The following is a 20,725-nucleotide window of genomic DNA, read 5'->3' as shown; positions in this document are numbered from 1 at the left end:
ATTAAAACTCCAGGCTTTAAGGCCCACTGGCTGCAAGAATTCATGAAATTCAGCCTCTCTTGCTTTCCAAGCCAACTGCTGTGGAAATTTGTGTTCCCTGTGTGGGCTCCCCCATGTGCTAGTCTCTCTTGCTCTTCTTTGCCACCGTGGCTCCCCATCCACCGCAGTGGCTAGGATCCATTTCTCTCACAAACCATTTGTCCACCCTTCCTACCTTCTTCATGTGGTCTCTTCTCTACCTTTAGTTGTAGAGTTTGTTCTTCCAGCCTTTAGGTTTATTTCTGGGGTATTGAGGATGATTTGGTAGTTATCTAGTTGTGTTCATGAGACAAGGGGAGCCTTGGGTCCTCATACTCCCCCAGCATCTTCCCCTTTAGAAATACATTCTTCAGTAATGCCTTTAATATTGAGTATTTTTCTAATAGCATGCCACTTTCTATTTTCTATCAGGAGAGCAAGCCCTGGACCTGGAGTTCACTATTTCAAGAAATTATATACTGAAGTAAAATGCTGCATGAGTTAGAGAAAGGAAGGATCCAGAAACATATGGTAAGGAGGGAATGAATCAACTGAATTTTCTTGATTATGCATTCCTTTTTTTCCTTCCACTTAATTCTTTCTTTGTTACAGTTTGTTTGTAAGGTGCAGGGAGTATTCTTTTGAAAACAGAAAGAGAAATTTTTAGCACCTGAATTAAAAGGATAATGCTTTAGAAATATTGATGTACATTTTCTGGGATATTTGGTTAGCTGTTAATTATCTGAGTTTTGATCCTCCAAGTTTAAGCTTTTTTGTGATGAAGTCTTTGCTTTTTGTTGTCTTTAGTCTCTTGTTCTATTTACTCAAGCCTTTTATTAACATTGGCAACTTTTTTTATTTAAAGGAGAGATGATTCTATCCAAACTTTAATAGTTTTACATCTCTAACAAGCATAGAAGCTGAAGAGAAGACTGAGCACCTGTGATGTGCTACTTATACTACCTTGTAGTAGTGTCCTTGCTGTTTGTTTATATTTTATCTCTTACGTTAAAGGAGGTTCCACGAGGTCAAAGATTATTTTGCATTCTCACTTATCCTGTAGTTATACTGAGCATGTTTTAGTCATGTTAAGAATATGGTAAATACTTTTTGGAGGAAATAAATGAAAGGAATTGGGAGTATTCTTTGGCACAGAATATTATGAATTCAGTTCTAGATACGTTGAGTTTGAGATGAAAACAAGTGAAGAGCTTTTGTAGCCTGTGATAGTAAAGTTGGTAAATGAACAGGAGTGGGAATGTTGTTTCAAGATTTATTAGCTAAAAGTAATCTCACATTCTATGTCCTTTCTTGCCATAGCAACACAATATATTGTTTCTGTCTCAGTATACTTATCTCCATTTGGGGAGATTAGGAAACTAAGGTATAAGGTTTGAAAGCAAATCTGTCTGCAAAGGAGAAGAAATAATGCCCCCTCATTTCTAAGTATAGTAGCCTTTCTAAAAGACCAAGTTACTATTTTTATTTTAAAGAGGAGCACATGATGTCTGCTAGCAGAAGATAAATAAGAAGCAAACTGGGAAATACATTTTGTGTCTGGATTAATGCACCTACTACTGGGTAAAGATCAGAAGAGTTCTCTTCCATTAATTTCAGCTCTGACTGAAAACCTTGAACTTTTCAGAGTCTTCTTTTTTTTTTTTTTTTAAGTGGTTCAAAAGGAAGCTCATGTTAGGAATGAACATGACTATCAAGGCTGGCCCGGATGGTGTTTCCCTCCATCTAGAATAACAGATTGTTGCAAACATCTTTGCCCTTTGCTAAATGTTGTTGATCCTCATTTTATTTTATTTTATTATTTTTTTAAAATATTTTTCTTTATTTCTAGGAGAGAGAGAGAGAGACAGCGTGAGCAGGGGAGGGTCAGAGAGAGAGGGAGACACAGACTCTGAAATGGGCTCCAGGCTCTGAGCTGGCAGTCAGCACAGAGCCCGACATGGGGCCCAAACCCACGAACCGCGAGATCATGACCTAAGCAAAAGTCAGACGCTTAACCGACTAAGCCACCCAGGCGCCCCGATCCTCATTTTATAGAACTCTAAATATGCAGTGTATCCAGTTAAATTGGAGGAAGGGATGTGTCTGTGTGTGTGTAAAAACTGAAGTTGTTTTTGGAGACTGACCCATTTCTTATTAGCCACAAGTAAAATATCTGTACTGAACACAATCTGAACTGAACTTAAAATGTCTGTGGGACACACACCAATGTTCCAACTGTTATTTTACCTTTTAAGACGTAAGCATTTTCTAGAAACTGAGGAAGGGTGGGGTTGTTGCACATAATCTTTTCAAGACTGACGTGGTTCTCTTTCTTTTGCAGGCCTCATTGTTGGCAATGACATCGATGAAAGGCTGGCATTCATTTCTCTTCTAACCAGCTACTATATAATTGTGAATAGTAACTATGCATATTTGTTGCTCGGCAAAACCAGGGAACAAGAGGGATGGCAGTTGAAAAAGTCTGTCTAATTCTAGGGTATTTTTCCTGGGTTTTATCATCAAGGACCTTCTCCTTTTTATCTCATCAACAATGTGGTACCTTTTACCATTTGATAAAGATTAAGGACATGTTCTTTGGTCAGCAACCAGAGCTTAAAATCTGTTGGAATAAGGTCAGAGACCATTTCAATTACAGCTGAGGAAAATGAAATTTCCATTTTATTCGGTGCCTTGTACAGGGAGCACACTAACTCTTAACAGAAAGGTCTGAGTGAAAAGAGATTGAGATCTGATAGAAACTCATGGTTATGGCGAGTGACCCAACGTGATTAGAGGGGGCCAGAGCCACACAGGAACTCATGACGGGCTATACCATGTTGCGAAATGGGGGAGTGGGGAATGGAGGTCAAACCTGTATGTTACGGTGGTCCAACCGGATCCGACTCACGTGGCTCAGTTTCACACTCTTCATCATTCTGGTTTTCTTCCCCCTTATTGCTCACTATTATCTCACCACTCTGGATGAGGCTGATGAAGCAGGCAAGCGGATTTTTGGCCCAAGGGCTGGTAATGAACTATGCGAGGTAAAGCATGTGCTGGATCTTTGCCGGATTCGTGAGTCTGTAAGTGAAGAGCTCTTGCAGCTGGAAGCCAAGCGGCAAGAGCTGAACAGTGAAATTGCCAAGCTGAATCTGAAGATTGAAGCCTGTAAGAAGAGTATTGAAAATGCCAAGCAGGACTTGCTTCAGCTCAAGAATGTCATTAGCCAGACTGAGCATTCTTATAAAGAGCTGATGGCTCAAAATCAGCCCAAACTTTCTCTGCCTATCCGATTGCTTCCAGAGAAGGATGATGCTGGTCTTCCTCCCCCAAAGATCCTACGGGGATGCCGGCTGCACAATTGTTTTGATTATTCTCGCTGTCCTCTCACCTCCGGTTTTCCAGTCTATGTATATGACAGTGACCAGTTTGCCTTTGGCAGCTACCTGGATCCTTTGGTCAAGCAGGCTTTTCAGGCTACAGCCCGAGCCAACGTTTATGTTACAGAAAATGCGGACATTGCCTGCCTTTATGTGATATTAGTGGGAGAAATACAGGAGCCAGTAGTGCTTCGGCCTGCTGAACTCGAGAAGCAGCTCTATTCTCTACCACATTGGCGGACGGATGGACACAACCATGTCATCATCAATCTGTCGCGAAAGTCAGATACACAGAATTTACTATATAATGTCAGTACAGGCCGGGCCATGGTGGCCCAGTCCACTTTCTATGCTGCCCAGTACAGACCAGGCTTTGACTTGGTAGTATCACCACTAGTCCATGCCATGTCAGAGCCCAACTTCATGGAAATCCCACCACAGGTGCCAGTTAAGCGGAAATATCTTTTCACCTTCCAGGGTGAGAAGATTGAATCACTGAGATCCAGCCTTCAGGAGGCCCGCTCCTTTGAAGAAGAAATGGAAGGTGACCCTCCAGCTGACTATGATGATCGTATCATTGCCACCTTAAAGGCTGTACAGGACAGCAAGCTAGATCAGGTCCTGGTAGAATTTACCTGCAAAAACCAGCCTAAACCTAGTCTGCCTACTGAGTGGGCACTGTGTGGGGAGCGTGAGGACCGCTTAGAATTGCTGAAGCTTTCCACCTTTGCCCTCATTATCACTCCTGGGGACCCTCGCTTGGTTATTTCATCTGGGTGTGCAACACGGCTCTTTGAAGCCCTGGAAGTTGGTGCTGTCCCGGTTGTGCTGGGGGAGCAAGTCCAGCTTCCTTACCAGGACATGCTGCAGTGGAATGAGGCAGCCCTGGTGGTGCCCAAGCCACGTGTTACCGAGGTTCATTTTCTGTTACGAAGCCTCTCAGATAGTGATCTGCTGGCTATGAGGCGGCAAGGCCGCTTTCTCTGGGAGACGTACTTCTCAACTGCTGACAGTATTTTTAATACCGTGCTGGCTATGATTAGGACTCGCATACAGATCCCAGCTGCTCCCATCCGGGAAGAGGCAGCAGCTGAGATCCCCCATCGTTCAGGCAAGGCGGCTGGAACTGACCCTAACATGGCCGACAACGGGGATCTGGACCTGGGGCCAGTGGAAACGGAGCCACCTTATGCCTCACCCAAATACCTCCGCAACTTTACTTTGACTGTCACTGATTTTTATCGCAGCTGGAACTCTGCTCCAGGGCCTTTCCATTTGTTCCCCCACACGCCCTTTGACCCTGTGTTGCCCTCAGAGGCCAAATTCTTGGGCTCAGGGACTGGATTTCGGCCTATTGGTGGTGGAGCTGGGGGCTCTGGCAAGGAGTTTCAGGCAGCACTTGGAGGCAACGTACCACGAGAGCAGTTCACGGTGGTGATGTTGACTTATGAGCGGGAGGAAGTGCTTATGAACTCTTTAGAGAGACTGAATGGTCTCCCTTACCTGAACAAGGTAGTGGTGGTATGGAATTCTCCCAAGCTACCTTCAGAGGACCTTCTGTGGCCCGACATTGGCGTCCCCATCATGGTAATAGAAAAATGAGCAGTTTGTTTTACTGCATGAGATAGCATTTTACTCTTAATCCTTTTTCCAAATCTATATAAAGTGTATTTTTGTAGATATACTTTTTTTTTTTTTTTACCCATACAGATTTCCTTTCCCCATGGAATTTCTGCTTGCTTCTTTGTCAGTCCTTTCAGGCCTTGCCAGTTCCATCTCTGCTACTTACTTCCTCTAAATCTCCTAAGACTCTCCAAAACTGAAATCCATCCTGCCTTATGAAGGTTTACAAAAGCCCTTCAGTTACCCCATTGGTGTCTTCTGCGTCATAACAAAGATGTTGATGAGAACGATGATGACAAAGCTATTAGGAAGCACTTATGATTTTAGGGTGTTTGGAATTTAGGATTTATAGAACTTACATCATTATTATGGTTTCTTCACTTTGTATCTATGGAAACTGAGGCTTTGAGAGATTAACTGTTCTGCCCAAGGTCATGATTAATAAAGGACAAGCTGAGCTTTAGTGTATCTGATTCCAGAAGCTGCATTTTTAATCACCTCCCAGATTTAGCAAGAAGACCTGTTTCTTTATCAGGATATTATAGAAGTCTTTTGAAGGATTAGAGGGTTCCAAATATTTGGGAGTTGGAGATCCTGAATCTTTTCATAGTCTGTTGCAAGTTCTTTCTCAGATTCTTTACTTTATCTGTTGTGACTTGAATGCTGTATTTTACAGGAAAAATAGTAATCTGTTATGCAGGATGGGGCTTTAGTTCTGAGTACTTTGTTTATCCACCTTCTGACATAAATTTGGCCTAAGCAGATTACCCATTTATCTTAAATGTGGGGCCTTAGAGCAAGTCATAAGCCAACAAATGACCAACTACTTACCCTGTGGATAGACTTTCCAGAAAAAGGTAGCAAAGATAGCCAAAAGTTCTGGTGGGCCATCCATTGCCAGAAGCTTGCTTAAGAAAATTAGTGTCGTTTTTAGGAAGAACTCGTCTGAAGGGGAATGTTTGGACTAGACTGGTTTTTTAAAAATTTATATAAAGAAACTAATTCATGTGAAATATTTTCTAAGCAGCAGCATGGTATAATAGGACAGTATAAGTTTTGGATTAATATAGACCTGGGATTAAGTAGTCATTTTGTAATCTTTGATGAGTTAATTAACTTCTTTGGCTTATGGATTAAACAGAAAAAATAAAATAATACAAGTGAGGAATCTAGAAAGGTGCCTAATAATTGTTTGATTCCTACTTACCTCTTCGTGTCTAAGAAGATGGGAGGCAGTACGGATATCTGGCTATGTTGCGGACAACGTTAACTCACTTTACTGATAAAGGCTTCTTGTATCCTCTGCATAACAGCTCTTACTACTTGCTTTCTCCCGTACAAATCTTTGTTTTAAATTTTCTTTGTTATTACTGCTGCTGTGTGCTTACTACCACTGCTAGTCTTTTCTCGTATTTTATTTAGTTGAATTTATAATCTGAGGGTCTTCAAAGGCTGTGTAGGATTCTAAAAACTTTTGATCCCAGAATTTATCTTGTATATTAAGAAAAGTGTTGTAAATGGGGAGATTTCTTTATAAGATTTTTTTCCGAAAAAATTTCACTTATTTCTTTCTCAATTACAACGTCTTAAATGTCATTGAAATTAAAAAGAAGCATTTGTTCTGTGAAAGGTGAATGCTGCTCAAATAGCATAATAAAATAGCTTTTGTTTTCCTTTCTTCTTGAGTTTTCTTTGAATTTGTTAGGGATGCAGAGAAGCTGATGCCACCTTGTTAACAATGACTGAAATTAGTTAGAGAACTTACCAGAACTAATCCTCTCTTTTAACTCTGGTGGGAAATAAGTAGTCCTCTTTGATTACTGGGCAACTCATTGTAATAATACAATGCCTAGTTGGAAAATGCCAGAAACTTTACAAATGGGGGGCCGTTCTGAATAGCTTGCCCATATTCATGATATCAGTTTTTTCCCTAGATCTTCAGAAAGAAAGGAAATACTTCTAAGCTGGAGAATTCACTGTATTCTCTAAATATTTTGACTGTTCTTTCTGTTTAAGAGAGGCAGGTTATTTTTGGGCAGTGGTTGAATTGCTGACCTCTTGGGCATAGAGCCAACATTACCAGGTATCAAGACTAGGAGGGACTGGCCGCTCTCTCCCGTGTGGAGAAATGGCACCATTACAAGACATTGCAGAGTAGTTTTCCTACCCAGGATGCAGATGTACTCTGCTCATTACATTATACTTAAAAGGTCTTCATAAAATTAGCAGTACGGTGGTTCCCAGGCAATCTGTCATATTCCAGTCCTTAAGGGAAAATGATTTGAAGTCAGCATATTTTAATCAATCTGGGAACCCACATATCATTTCAGAAAATGAGGGGCAATATGTGCTTCTTTTGTTCTCAGGTTCTCACCTAAGCATTAGGCAAAATGCTAAATATTTGCGGGCTATGAAATCTATTGAGCCCTGGGTTTTTGAGTAGAGAGGGATTGTCTTAGGGGTGCCTTCTGGGATTTGTATATTAAAATTCCTCATATTTGTTTATTATTTAGATGGCAAAGGGGAAACTACATTGGGTGTGGCTTAGAGCAAATGTGGTCTTTACCACCATCCCTTGACACTCTTGCCCCAAATGCTTTAATTCTCTTCAGTTCAAATGGGAAAGGGCCTGGGCAAGGTGACAGGACTCCACCCACAGAGATGGGAGAAGTGCCATTAGTTGAAGTAGCTGTCTTGTCAGAATGGGGTGGGGCTGCTGAACAGAGGTGGTGATGGTGGGTGACTGCTCTGTCTCTTGCCTGTTTTGTAAACAGTTGAATCAGGTTCATTAGCTCTGGGAGCTTCATAACTGAGAATGTGTCTAATGGAAGTGGAGAGTAGTATTGAATTTATTTTTTTATTTTAGAGAGAGAGAATGCACGTGGAAGAGAGCAGCAGAGGGAGAGAGAGAGAGTGTCTTAAGCAGTGTGGAGCCAATGTGAGGCTCTACCTCAGGAACCATGAGAACATGACCTGAGCCAAAGTCAAGAGTCTGATACTCAATGGGCTGAGTCAGCCAGTGCCCTGTGTGGGGAATAAGTATTATGCCAAAGGATTTGAAAGCTAGTCCTTTGAGAAAAACTCCCTACTGGGTTGGAGACCACTATTTTCATGTATCTTAAAGATGTTCCACTGTTTTCACGTCTCCCTTGTTTCTGATGGTTTGTCCGTGGTTTTCAAATTTTTGTTTCCTTATATGGAATGTGTTCTTTTCCCCTGGCTGTTTTCAGGACTTTATGTTTGGTTTTTAGTGCTTTGAGTATGATCTGCGTTGCCATGGTTTTCTTCGATTTGTGTTCTGACTGGGGTTGATTAAGCTTCTTAAATCTGTCAATTTATTTTTTCTTCATATATTTGGGAATTTAGATTTCATTATCTATTCAGGTATTTTTTTTTCTCTCCAATTCTTTCCCTCCTCTCCTTTGGGGGCTTCATTATATGTATATTAGACATTAAAAATGTTATTTATTTTGAGAGAAAGAGCATGCTGAGGAGAGGCAGGGAGAGAGAGAGAGGGAGGGAGAGAATCCCATGCAGGCTTTGTACTGTCAGTGCAGAGTCTGATGTGGGGCTTGATCTCATGAATTGTGATTGTGACCTGAGCTGACATCAAGAGTCAGACTGAGCCATCCAGGCACCCCATGAATATTAGACATTTTGATTCTGTCTCACAGTTCTCAGTGTCTCTATTTTTTTTTAAATCTTTTTTTCTGTTCTGCAGGTTTGATAATTTCTCTTGATTTATCATCAGGTTCACAAACTTTTGTGTCATCTCTACACTTAAGCTCATCCAGTCAATTTTAAATTGCAAATATTGTATTTTCCAGTTCCAGAATACCCGTGTTTTTAAAATAATAGTTTCCTTTCCCTGCTGAGATTTCCCCTTTTTTTCCATTCTGAGGACACTTTATTGAACATAGATATAATAGCTACTTTAACATCTTTGATGATTCCAACATACAGGTCATTTGGGTTTTTTTTTTAAATTGATTTTCTTTTTTTCTTGAGGGTCATGTTTTTCTGGTTCTTGGCACATCACACAGTTTTGTATTGTGAATTGTGCATTGTGAATATTACGTTGTGAAGATTGGATTTTGTTTTATTTCTCTGTATTGATACTTTAGTTTTCATAGTCACTTTATTTGGTTGGACTCAAACTGCAAGTTCTGTCTCTTGAGTGGCAACTGAAATGTTAGTTCAGTCCTTTTATCTTTTATTAGTCTGCTTACAGACAGTACCAAGCATGCATGCATGCATTGTTTAGAGATGGACCAGAGACTGGATAGTTTATACATAGAATGTGGAGCTCCCTTTATCTGGCTCACTCTTTTCTGGAATCTCCTTTCTTTCCAGGGTCTGTTTTTGCCCCTAAGTGTTCCTTCTTATTCTTCAGGCTAGAAAGAGTTGGGCGTTGTATGTGAGTTTAGCTGTTTTGCATGGTGCTGATGCTGGCCTACTGTTAGGGTAAGAGCAACAGTGATTCTGCTCATGTTTGTAATTCCTTCCTAAATTTCAGCTCCTCTCCATAGTTTGCAACTTTCTGCTTACTGCTGGCTAGTGCCTTCAGGTAATTGCTTTTTTAGTATTTTTGTCCAGAGTTTATAGCTACCATCTGTAGGAGGATTGGGTCTAGTAGGAGCTTGTTCAGTCATCCTGGAAACAGAAACCTCCAAGTAATCTCTTTTTGATACAGTCCACCCCACATGTTAGCTCAAGTTAATACTGGTTTATTTTGACCAGTTATTACATCTTCCTCACTCTGCTTTGTATTCTGGAAAATCGTAATAAATAGCGTGGTCTTATTTGGAGCATTCTGTGGAAATGAGGACATCAACATCTGTCCTTTTGGAGTTTGAAAACTTGGGTTGTTATGAAGGAGGACATGCTTCAGTTACTAACAGTGTAGTTTTACTCAAAATACCACCCGTATTCATGTTGCACACTTACTCGTTTCTCAGTCTTATGGGCAGCCATTTCCCAGTTCTTAATTTTTAATTCTCTTTTCCATAAAGGGCACAGTTAATTTCCACAGGGTGCCTGGCCTGGGAAGGCCTCCTTGAAGAGGTCACATTTGAGCAGAAGCTTGGATGAAACGAGGGAATGGGCCATCTAAGTTCTGGAGGATTATGCAGAGAATGGCAAATGCAAGAAGCTTGTCATGTTCAAGACATGGCAAGAATGCCCTGTGTATCTGGGGTGGAGTAATCAAGGAGAGCATTTGAAAGGAAGTTGGTGAAAGCAGAAGTCAGCACATGTAGAACCATTATAGGCCATGGTAAGGATTCTAGATTTTATTCAAAGTATGTTAGGATGCCATTGGAGGGTTTTGAGCAAAGAGTAATATGATATATGTTGGACTATGGGGAAAAAAGCATAAGAAACAATTCAGAGGCTATTATTGCAGGAGCATAGGTGAGGGGTGTTGGCAGCTTGGACCAGAGCAGTAGTGGTGGAGAGGGTCAGCTAAGCATATCACATCTCTCTTTGACCCCAAGGTCTCTGTAGAAGTGGTAAGACCAGAATGTGCCCATTTTTCCAAATGAAAACTATATATAGAGATACAAGATTATTTTTCACTACTATTTTCCCTCCCTCCCAGACCTTGATAGTAGAACTGTAAAAGGAGAACTCTATTTTGGAAACCTAATGTCATGCGAGAGTAGTTATTGTCATGTCAGTCGTCATGCCAGTAGTCAACTAAGGGAACCAGAAGGAAGACTGGAAGAGAACTTAGTGTCATTAATAATCAGGCTTGGACCTCTGCTAGTCGGACTGTTAAAGGCTTTACTTCTGGCTAGACCTCTGGCAATAGTAGAGATAATAATAAAGGCTATTCCTTAGAAAGTTGATACACTTTCTTTTTTATCTGTGTCCACTCTCCTTAAAAACATATTACTTGAGGGGTGCCTCAGTGGCTCAGTTGGTTGAGCATCTTGACTCTTGATTTCAGATCAGGTCTTGATCTCAGAGTTGTAAGTTCAAGCTCTGCATTGGGCTCTGCAAGTAATCTACATGTTACTTGAATAGATCAGATGATGTTTTCCTAAAATTGTGATTTCTAAACAAAACTAACAGGAAAAATCTTGTCCAGTTTTTCTAGGTCTGATTGTACAAAGACTTCACTAGGTTTGGCATATCTGGTTTTTTTCTTTGACATTATTTAATAACTTGGTGATTATAGCTATGGCTCTCTTTTTTCTGTTTGAGAAGAGGCTGCATGGCTGTGAAGGAGAATTCTTGAAGACAAAGCTACCAGAAATCATAAATTATAGCAAAAATTATAAATGTGTAATATAAAGGAATTCCTGAAAAGTCATATTGCATAAATGATTTCCTAGTTGCTATAAATCATTGCTTTAGGGAATACCTCCCTCTCAGTCTGTATGTACTCTTTTTACTAATTCAAAGTAAGGAATCTGAGAATGAGTGAATTTTATTGCTTTGGGTCACTCAACCAATTAATACCCAAACTAGAACTTGGGTCTTAGGACTTCTGACTGTGGTCAGTGCATATTTTTCTTTTTTACCAAATCTAAATTTCTTGAAAAGGCACAGCTTATATGTATAAATAAAATGTTTACAAAGTAAAATAGGAAGAGATTGTATTAATCTTGTGTGATAATAATTGGTAACAAGTTTTGACCATTTTCTTTGTGCTAGATTAGCACTGTGTTGTGCTCTCTTTATATGCGTGCTCTCAAAAAGTATTTTTTTATTTTGAGAGAAAGTGAGAGAGTGCGTGTGAGTGGTGGAGGGGCAGAGAGCCAGGGAGAGAGAGAATTGCAAGCAGGCTTTGCACTGTCAGTGTGGAGCTGGACTCAGGGCTCCATACCAAGAACATGTGAAATCATGACCTGAGCCGAAATCAAGAGTTGGACGCTTTACTGACTGAGCCACCCAGAGACAACCTGCATTCTCTCATTTGATGTTGAACTTAACCTATGCTGTTTTACCTACAGTTTCATAGGGATCATGTACAACTTTTTCTTTTATGAGTTAAAACAGACTTATAACCTAAAATATATTGTTTTTTAATATTGCATCAGACCCAAATTTAAAGGAAGAAACTAGAACTAGAGAACTAGTTCACTGTGTTACCTCCTTATTCCTTTCCCTGCTGCCTTTGCATTAGCTAACTTTTTGTCCCTACTACTTAGTGTTTATTGAATGAATGAGTCCCTTGAAAAATCAAGATATTTTAATGCTCCTTGGCCTTTCTCTGTTGATCACCTCTCCACCCTAGTCACCTCAAGCTGTTTCACATGGGTCCTTGTCTCACAAGTAGGACTATAAGCTTCCTTTTGAATCTCATTTTCTTAATTCCTGAGCTCTGTGATGGGTTATTTTTTTTTTAAACTTAAAAAATTTTTAAAATATGCTTTTTAATGTTTATTTTTGAGAGGGGGGAGGGGCAGAAAGAGCGAGGGAGACACAGAATCTGAAGCAGGCTCCAGGCTCTGAGCTGTCAGCACAGAGTCCTGTGTGGGGCTTGAACCCACGAAATGCGAGATCATGACCTGAGCTGAAGTCAGATGCTCAACTGACTCAGAGCCACCCAGGTGCCCCAGTTCCTTTTTTAAGTTAGAGGAAAGGGGAGGATGGAGGACAAAACGTAACTGCTGTTTACCTTTTTGCCTGTATGATGACTTGACATAAGGTTCATTTACAGCAATGGATTTATTACAGAAGTGTATTATACATGTGTATGTCTTGTATGAGACTGGAGACTGTTGGCTTTGGCTAGGGAAAATATGATCTTAAGGAGAGAAAGGAGAACATTTTAAGTGCATTTAAATTGCTGGATTTAGTAGGTGGCATTACATGTTTGCATGGTGCTTTATGTTTTCCATATATATTTTCTAATTTTATTACTTGTCAGGTATGTTTTACCTTTTTATTTTCCCTGTTCTTGGTCTACATTATGATTTGGGTTAATTCACTTAATTTCTTCATGCCCTATTTTTCTTGCCTCCCAACTTCAAAGACCTGCCTATGGCTAGTCATGAGCTACTCTTATAAAAGATTCCATACTTAGGTAGTTCTTCCATTTTAATACAAATTCATCCTGCTGCACTTAAGCAACTGTCACTTACCAAATTGTAGAAATGTTTGATTGTTGCTTGTTAATAGCAATAACTACTTACATTTCCATCCCTTAGCTATTAAGAGATATTTGCTATCTATTAATTGGGGATCAAACTTATCATGATAGCTAATTAAATATTTATGGTGTAAATTGATACTTTCCTAATTCATGTGAATTTGCTGATTCTGCCCAGATTTAGAGGCCAAATACCTTGTTAGCATACTAGGAAAAAGGATCTTTTTGGAGTAGTAGCTCTTTTTTTAAAAACAATTTTTTTAACATTTTTAAAAAATTTATTTCTGAGAGAGAGAGAGAGAGAGAGACAGCTTGAGCAGGGGAGGGTCAGAGAGAGAGAGGGAGACACAGAATCAGAAGACAGACTCCAGGCTCTGAGCTAGCTGTCAGCACAGAGCCTGACACGGGGCTCAAACCCACAAACCGTGAGATCATGACCTGAGCCGAAGTCAGACGCTTAACTGACTGAGCCCCAAGAATAGTAGCTCTTTATCATTCAGAAATTCCAGAATTCCTCAAGAACCAACTTGAATGTTACCTGAGGTTGCTAATTATTTTTTGATCATGCATCTACTTGCATACATTTGCATACAGTAGGATTCCAGGCCATGACTGCTATACTGTTCCATTGTGATGGGAAGAGGGGTGCAGTGAGAGAAAGTCCAGGCTTTTATGAATGATAGTAAACAGGAGAACTAGTGAAGCATGCCCAGGAACATTGTACATGAAACAAGAAAAAGGAATGTTAGTGAGCATTGCTCCTGATTTGACAGTTGTAAGCTGGTGGATTGCTAGATTAAATGCTAGGAGGTTTCAGTATATAGAATGTTATAGTTTTGATATATAAACTTATCGAGTATTCCACATTCTGAAAATAGAATGGACAAGACTAAATTAGGGCTTATTTCCTAGTCATTTGGTTATTTGTTCATTTATAAAATGTCTGTTGAACACCTACTGTATGCCAGGCACATTGCTCCATACGTTCTGGTCAATGTCATAACCAGTAGTTGACTCAGTAACTTGAGGATCAGTCTTCATGTCCATAAGTTACTCAAGTATAATCATTAGACATGAGAAAATAGCGGTGTTGAAGAAGGAGGTGATTTTTAGTTTCAAAGACAAAACAATGTCAACAAAAATGAGAATATTTTGTAAACATGACTTACTCCTCTGGTTGACTCATTTCTTTCCTGTTCAATCACCGTTTCTCAAACTCTTAGATGCCAATGCTGATCTGATGCATATTTGCATTACAAATATTTAAGTTTTTTGTCCTTATGTTTTTGGTGCCAGAAGTGATAACGGTAGGTTTGCTGAGCAAAATTTTGTCTAGCCATTAAGCAGTATAGCTTTGAAGCGAAACTGTTAGAAGAAAGCTTTTACTCTTTTCCCCTCCTTAATTTTAGTTTATATTTGCAATGTGTTTAAGTGCATAAATCTCCTTTTGGTTGTAAGATAGAGGTAAATTGTTCTTAAATAATGAACTGTTTGTGCTGTACTCTCTTCTGAATGTTGACTCTAAATCAGCATATCTCAGTGGCACTAATGACATTTAGGGCTGGATAATTCTTTGCCGTGGGTGGTTGTTCTGTGCTTTGCAGTATTTAGCAGCATCCCTGGTCTCTGCTGACTAGATATGAGTAGCTCACCCCCTTCCACTACCAGTTGTGACAACCCAAATGTCCATAGCCATTGTTTTTATATGTTTCTTGGGCAAAATCACTCATAGTTGAGAATCACTGCTGTAAATTCTTAAAGCAGACTTATTGACCACAATTGTTTGTGAGCTAACCAGAAATAAGCTGCTTCACTTCACGATGCTGTTTCTGTGAATCCTTAAATCTTTCCTTTTATTCTGATTGTGTCAGTTCCCTAATCCTGAAAATCTTGCACCGTCCAGCCAAGAGGGGTTGTGCCAGAATGAGCAGAGGTAGTATGTGTAGTATATTTCTGGAATTTATCATAGTTGTTTGTAATGGACTTGCCTCTTACTGGACTTTAATAAACTTGCTAAAAAAAAAAAGATGTGAAGTCTAGGCTAAACCACATTTGGTATTAGATCTTCAGTTCTAAGTCTTCCAAAGGACAAGCAGGTCCTCTTGATTCGGTTTACTTTGTAAATTGGACAAAAATTTTGGATGTGCTGTAGGCATCAAATCAAGATGTTTGTGTTGTTGCTTCTTGTTTTTAGAGTGAATGAGGTTATCTTTTATAAGACTGTCCCGTTTGGCTGATGAACAAGTTCCATTTTTGCACACAATATGGGGCTGTATTCATTTAGGAGAGAGGTTCCTTACTTACCTTCACACATGTAAGTGGTGGAGTTGGAATGTAAAGTCAGGCTTTTCTTTGTTTAAAAAATTTTTCTATTTTCTTTCCTTTTCCTTTTTTTTTTTTTTTTTTTTTTTTTAAATAGAGCATGTGAGCCAGGGAGAGAGGCAGAGGGGAAAGAATCTCCAGACATGGGTCTGGAGCCTGACATGGGCCTTGATTCCATGACCCTAGGATCATGACCAAGAGTTGGACGCTCAACCATCTTAGCCATCTAGGTACCCCCAGACTTTTTTGATGGACACTACAATCATGCTTTTCCTCTGCCAACCCTCTAAAAATTTAATGTGCATAGGAGTCACCTGGGGATTTTGCAGGTTTCTGAGTTGGTAGGTTTGGGGTAGGCCTGTGTTTCAAGAGAGTCCTAGGGGAGGCCCATGTTGCTGGTGTTTTGCTTACACTTTGAGTACTAAAGTTCTGTGCTGTGTTCCTGGATTGCTAATTTTGCTGTAGATAATCTTCTTAGTGTCTAGCCTGCAAAACTGATAATCTACAGTTGATTATTCACGAATTGAATATTTTTTCTTCATTTAAAGCTGTGTGTATTTGCTGCTAGAGTTGAGGGGAAGCTTTGTCCACCTGACCTGGCAGACTTGCAGTTCTGTATTAAGTGGATGCTAGGTGTGTTAGGAAAGTAAAATGAATGACCAAGGGTGGTTTGTTGGGGGTGGTGAGCAAACAGCTGCCATAGTCCGTTGACTCTAAGGTGGACATTATTTTATATTTTAACATCTCTGAAGTTGGGTGTGTCTTCAAATAGATGGCATTTTATGTTTGCTGAGGTTGGCATTTGGTTTCTGCTACTTCACCACTTCACTGCTCCTTGGGGATGGAGCCCAGCAGCTACTATGGTGAGTAGTTGGTCATCTCCCCCTCTCTGCTTGTCTTTTCTCCAACCCCGACCTCAGTGCTTTGTTCTGTAACTGCTGAATCTGAGCTTGGGAGACCTAGGCTTGCTTCCAGGGGACTTTTTATACGGTCAAATGTGCTACAGGGTGGGGTGGGGGTGGGGGTTCTGTGTCTCTTGCTTGGCTCTGACATCTGTTTTCTGTAGTAGCAAATCTGATTATAGATCCTTTCTTGTCCTGACTTGGGCGGAACTCCTCTGGGGCTGAGGCAAAGTCTTTAAAGACTTTTTAAAGCTCTTTAGTAAAGTAAACATTCTAAGTGATAAACTATTTCACGTATGTCCTTATTTGACAGCATTTCTCCTTCTTGATGGTACAGAGATTAATAATGCATTTTCCGTAGGGCTTTGGTTTGATGAGATTTATAAATTTGATGTAAGTTTAGCAGAAAAGGACTGATTCGGAGTTAGAAGGCACAAATTAACGTCTAGCTCTGCCACTTGCCATTTGTCCATGTACAAGGTGAGAGCTGGCCGTATGATCTGCAAGGCCTTTTGAGCTCTGAACTAATTGGATTCTAAGTATGTTAGAATGAATTAATTGAAGTGTGATGACTCTGCTGACCTAGAAGTGATTAATTTTGACAAGGGTATAAGTGATAGGAGGCATGTGAGCTGGGTCTCCAGGGAGAGAAGAATCTTGGTAGAAGAATAGGAGAAAGAGTATTTTAAGCTATGGAGACAATATTTGTGAGGTCATAGGAGTACCTTTGAAAGCATTCATAAATTTTTAGACCCTGGATGTAATTCCGTTCATCAAGCTAGGTAGAACTTATTCTCAGTACAAGCAAAAGTTTCTGTTGAAAGTAAGATGACCCTTCTTGTCTTTCTAAAAAGATGATCCTCAGGAAGTTCTTTGTTTTTGGTTTTTGAGAATAAAATGATAGTTTCCCATTAGTTGGATTAATTAGATATAGGAACTATAAAAATAAGATGAGCTATTAAAGTACTGAGGTCATCTTCATATCGGGCAAGGTGAAAAACAAAGCTACCACCTGCATTGTAGTAAACTATGCTTATCTAAGATGAGGTCTAAGTAAAAAAAAGTCTTTGTAATATTCTATTTGGGCACTCATCTTTGTTTTATGAAGAAAATACTGTTTTGAATATGTGGGTCACTTTGTATAAAGAATCTTTGAATTGGGATTTGCTGTGGACACAGCTGTTAGTTTTGCTGAATTAGGTACCCCTTGAAAGAAAAAGCATCTGTATGTGTGGTCAGTGTGAATTGCAAAAGCGAGGTAATTAACCCCAGCTGGATGGGCTCTCTCTTTTTTTTTTTTTTGTAATACCAGGGGGAAAAAAAAAACCTTTATATTGGGCATCAGAAATAACACAGGCTCAAGGGATTTCTGAGATGGGTTTTAAAATTTATGAGTAAGCCTGAGGATTTCAGAGCTGGGAATTAGAACCTCAGTTCTACTCTGCCACCTTGTGTTCTCTTGGGAAAGTTATTTTTAATTTCCATAGACTTTATCATTTATGTAAAATAATCCTCAGCTTTAACTTGTTTCACAAGAAAATTAGCTTAAAATGTGAATCCTTATACATGTGCTGAATTATAAGATCAGGTTCTGTTCCTGAAAGGCATGTTTTTTTTATGAGTGGTAGGCAACCAGGCAAGATTATTTGGTAAATTTAGCCACAGTCTCCTTTGACCTTCAGGCAGTTTTGGTTCTGCATTCTGTAATGCAGTATTGATCATTAGTGTTTTTCCGTCCTCCTTACAGGTGGTCCGGACTGAGAAGAACAGTTTGAACAACCGATTCTTGCCCTGGAATGAAATTGAGACAGAGGCTATCCTGTCTATTGATGATGATGCTCACCTCCGCCATGATGAGATCATGTTTGGGTTTCGGTGAGCAGCTGATTTTTAATCAAGAAACACTTTTGTTTGCAAGTGACAGAAAACCAACTCAAACCTGGATTATGCAGCAAAATGAATTTCTTGGCTGATAGTAACAAGTCATCAGAGGTAGTAAGGAGTGACTTAGGACATAGCTGGATTTTGGGTCTTAGGTGATGTTGGAGAACTCCATTTCTCTTCATCTCTAGGTTTTGCTTTCCTCTTTGTTGCCTGTGATCTCTCATAGGCTCTACGTCTGAGGCCAAGGAGATGGATTCTATGATTGGCTAGATCAGGGTTACCTGCCTGGCCCTGGAGCTGAATATGGAGGCAAGGGGTAGCTCCCTAATGGAAATATGAGGTTTTTATGTTTGCAGGAATAGCTCCTAGTAAGGCAGAAGCAACATGTTGCTATGTGCTGGGGCATTGGAATGGTGCCAGAACCCTGGGGCTTGAAAGATTTGGGGAAAGATGGGGTTAGATGCAAAGATCGAAGAGAAAAAAGAGAGGGAAGAGGAGGAGGAGGTTCTGATGATCAAAATACATGACATTTGTTGAACCCATACTGTGTTCCAGAGACTGGCTGAGCACCTTGTGTGGTTTTATCTCATTAATACTGCTATAAAACTTGATGGTCTAAGTTTTACTCATCACCATATTACATAGGAGTAAATTGAGATCAAGGAGAGCAAAACCATGATGTTAGAAAGTAAGTGGCAGAACTGGAATTCAAATGCAAGTTTGTCTGACTCCAGAACTCTTAGTCAATCACTAAACTAAATTGTTTTCTTGAATCTTAGTAGTTCTTATTGGGGCTTATATATCCCAGTTGAAGGAACATTACGGGTAAGAGAATGGAGTAGATCAGGGCTATTCAGAGTGTGTCATGGACTAATATACAGGCCCATGGACAGTTTATTATCTGTCCACAGTGATCTAAGTACAAAAATTGAGGGTAGGCCTTAGCAACTTTAAAGCAATTTGATATTTACTGTGACATCCAAACTTGTGATCATTTTCTCACAATTCATTTTTGGGTAACGTTTATTGAATACAATTCATTAGTCATACAATTCACTCATTTAAGTATAACCATTCTGTATATTTTTAGTATGTTTACAGAGTTATGGAACCATCACTATGATCTTTTTAGAAATCTTTATTACCACCAAAAGAAACCCTATACTCATCAGCAATCACTTCCCGTTTTTCTCCAACTGCTCTAAACCCTAGGCAACTATTAATCTATCTGTACCTCTATAAATTTGCTAATTGTGGACATCGAAAATAAACATGTGCCATTTTGTAACTGGCTTCTTTCACTTAATATAGTGTTTAAAAGGTTCACCCATCTCAGCATGTGTCAGTACTTCCTTTTGTATATATGCACATTTGGTTGCTCCATCTATCTGTTGATGGATAGTTGGGTCATTTCTGCTTCTTGGTTATTATGAATAATGGTATGAAAATTTATGTACAAGTGTTTGTATGAACATTTCATGTCTCTTGGATATATACATTGGAGTGGAACAACTGAATCATATGGTAACTCTTTAACATTTTGAGGAACTGCACAGAGGCTGCATCATTTTAGATTGCCACCAGCAGTATATAAGGGTTCTAATTTCTCCATGTCTTTGATAATACTTGTTATTTTCCATTTTTTATTTATAGCCATCCTATTGTGTGTGATGAAGTGGTATTTCAGTATAGTTTTGATTTGCACTTCCCTAATGACTAATGATATTGAGTATCTTTTTATGTGTCTAGTAACCAATTATAGTGTGTTGGGAATTAGAACATTAGGACATTTAAAGAATAATTCATTAAGAGTAAGGCATACCAAAGCATGACTTATTATAATATGGTACATAAGTTAAACATATGTAATGCAGAACAAGTTGACTATAATGTTAAGGAACTGATTATGTGCAATGTTTTTATATGTAAATCGGTAGCATTATTTATAGTTGATATTTTAGTATATGTGCTGCCGAAGTGAGCACTATAGTTGATATTTTAAGATGCCCAACTCTCAAATATTCACTGAGACCATACCATCTAAAACTACTCATGCATTGGCCCAGGAATTTATTTAAGCCTTTATCTGAGTTTATCTCATACCAGTGCTTCCATATTGATTTTTTCCCTTATTATTTAATAGTCAATTAACCATATTTTTATGATATGTAATTAGCCATATTATTTATTATTATTTCATATATAATTGACCATATCATGGTTGGCAGCCCTTAAACAAATTAGATATGTTACCTTTTGATATCATGTATGTAGCAAATGCCTTATTAAGGACTAATTGCATTATATTGACTTAAATCAGCCAAATAAGATGATTAAAACATTCAGTTTCCTATTCTTTCTGTTGCTATTTAAGGACTAGTAGAAGCAATAGGCATTTGAAGAGATCAATATTTTTAGGAATATTGATATAACATTTGGATATCCTGGTGGTATTTATTAGTAATTCTTATATTCTGTAAATGTCAAAAGTACAT

General features: G+C 39.2%; 1 protein-coding gene across 1 annotated transcript in view; it reads left to right on the top strand.

Moving 5' to 3' along the window:
- Positions 1-461: 461 nt before the first annotated feature.
- The window catches only part of EXTL3 (exostosin like glycosyltransferase 3), a 38,783-nt gene continuing 18,519 nt past the window's right edge, over positions 462-20,725 (top strand). Inside the window, exons 1-3 of the mRNA XM_039217168.1 lie at positions 462-549; positions 2,360-4,985; positions 18,094-18,221. Coding sequence (XP_039073099.1) covers positions 2,838-4,985; positions 18,094-18,221 — 2,276 coding nt within the window. The 5' untranslated portion in view covers positions 462-549; positions 2,360-2,837. The remainder of the gene's footprint in view (positions 550-2,359; positions 4,986-18,093; positions 18,222-20,725) is intronic.

This window comes from Hyaena hyaena, unplaced genomic scaffold, assembly GCF_003009895.1.
Source record: "Hyaena hyaena isolate Hyena2069 unplaced genomic scaffold, ASM300989v1 scaffold_678, whole genome shotgun sequence".
Lineage (NCBI taxonomy): Eukaryota > Metazoa > Chordata > Mammalia > Carnivora > Hyaenidae > Hyaena > Hyaena hyaena.
This window is presented reverse-complemented; position numbering and strand designations above follow the sequence as displayed.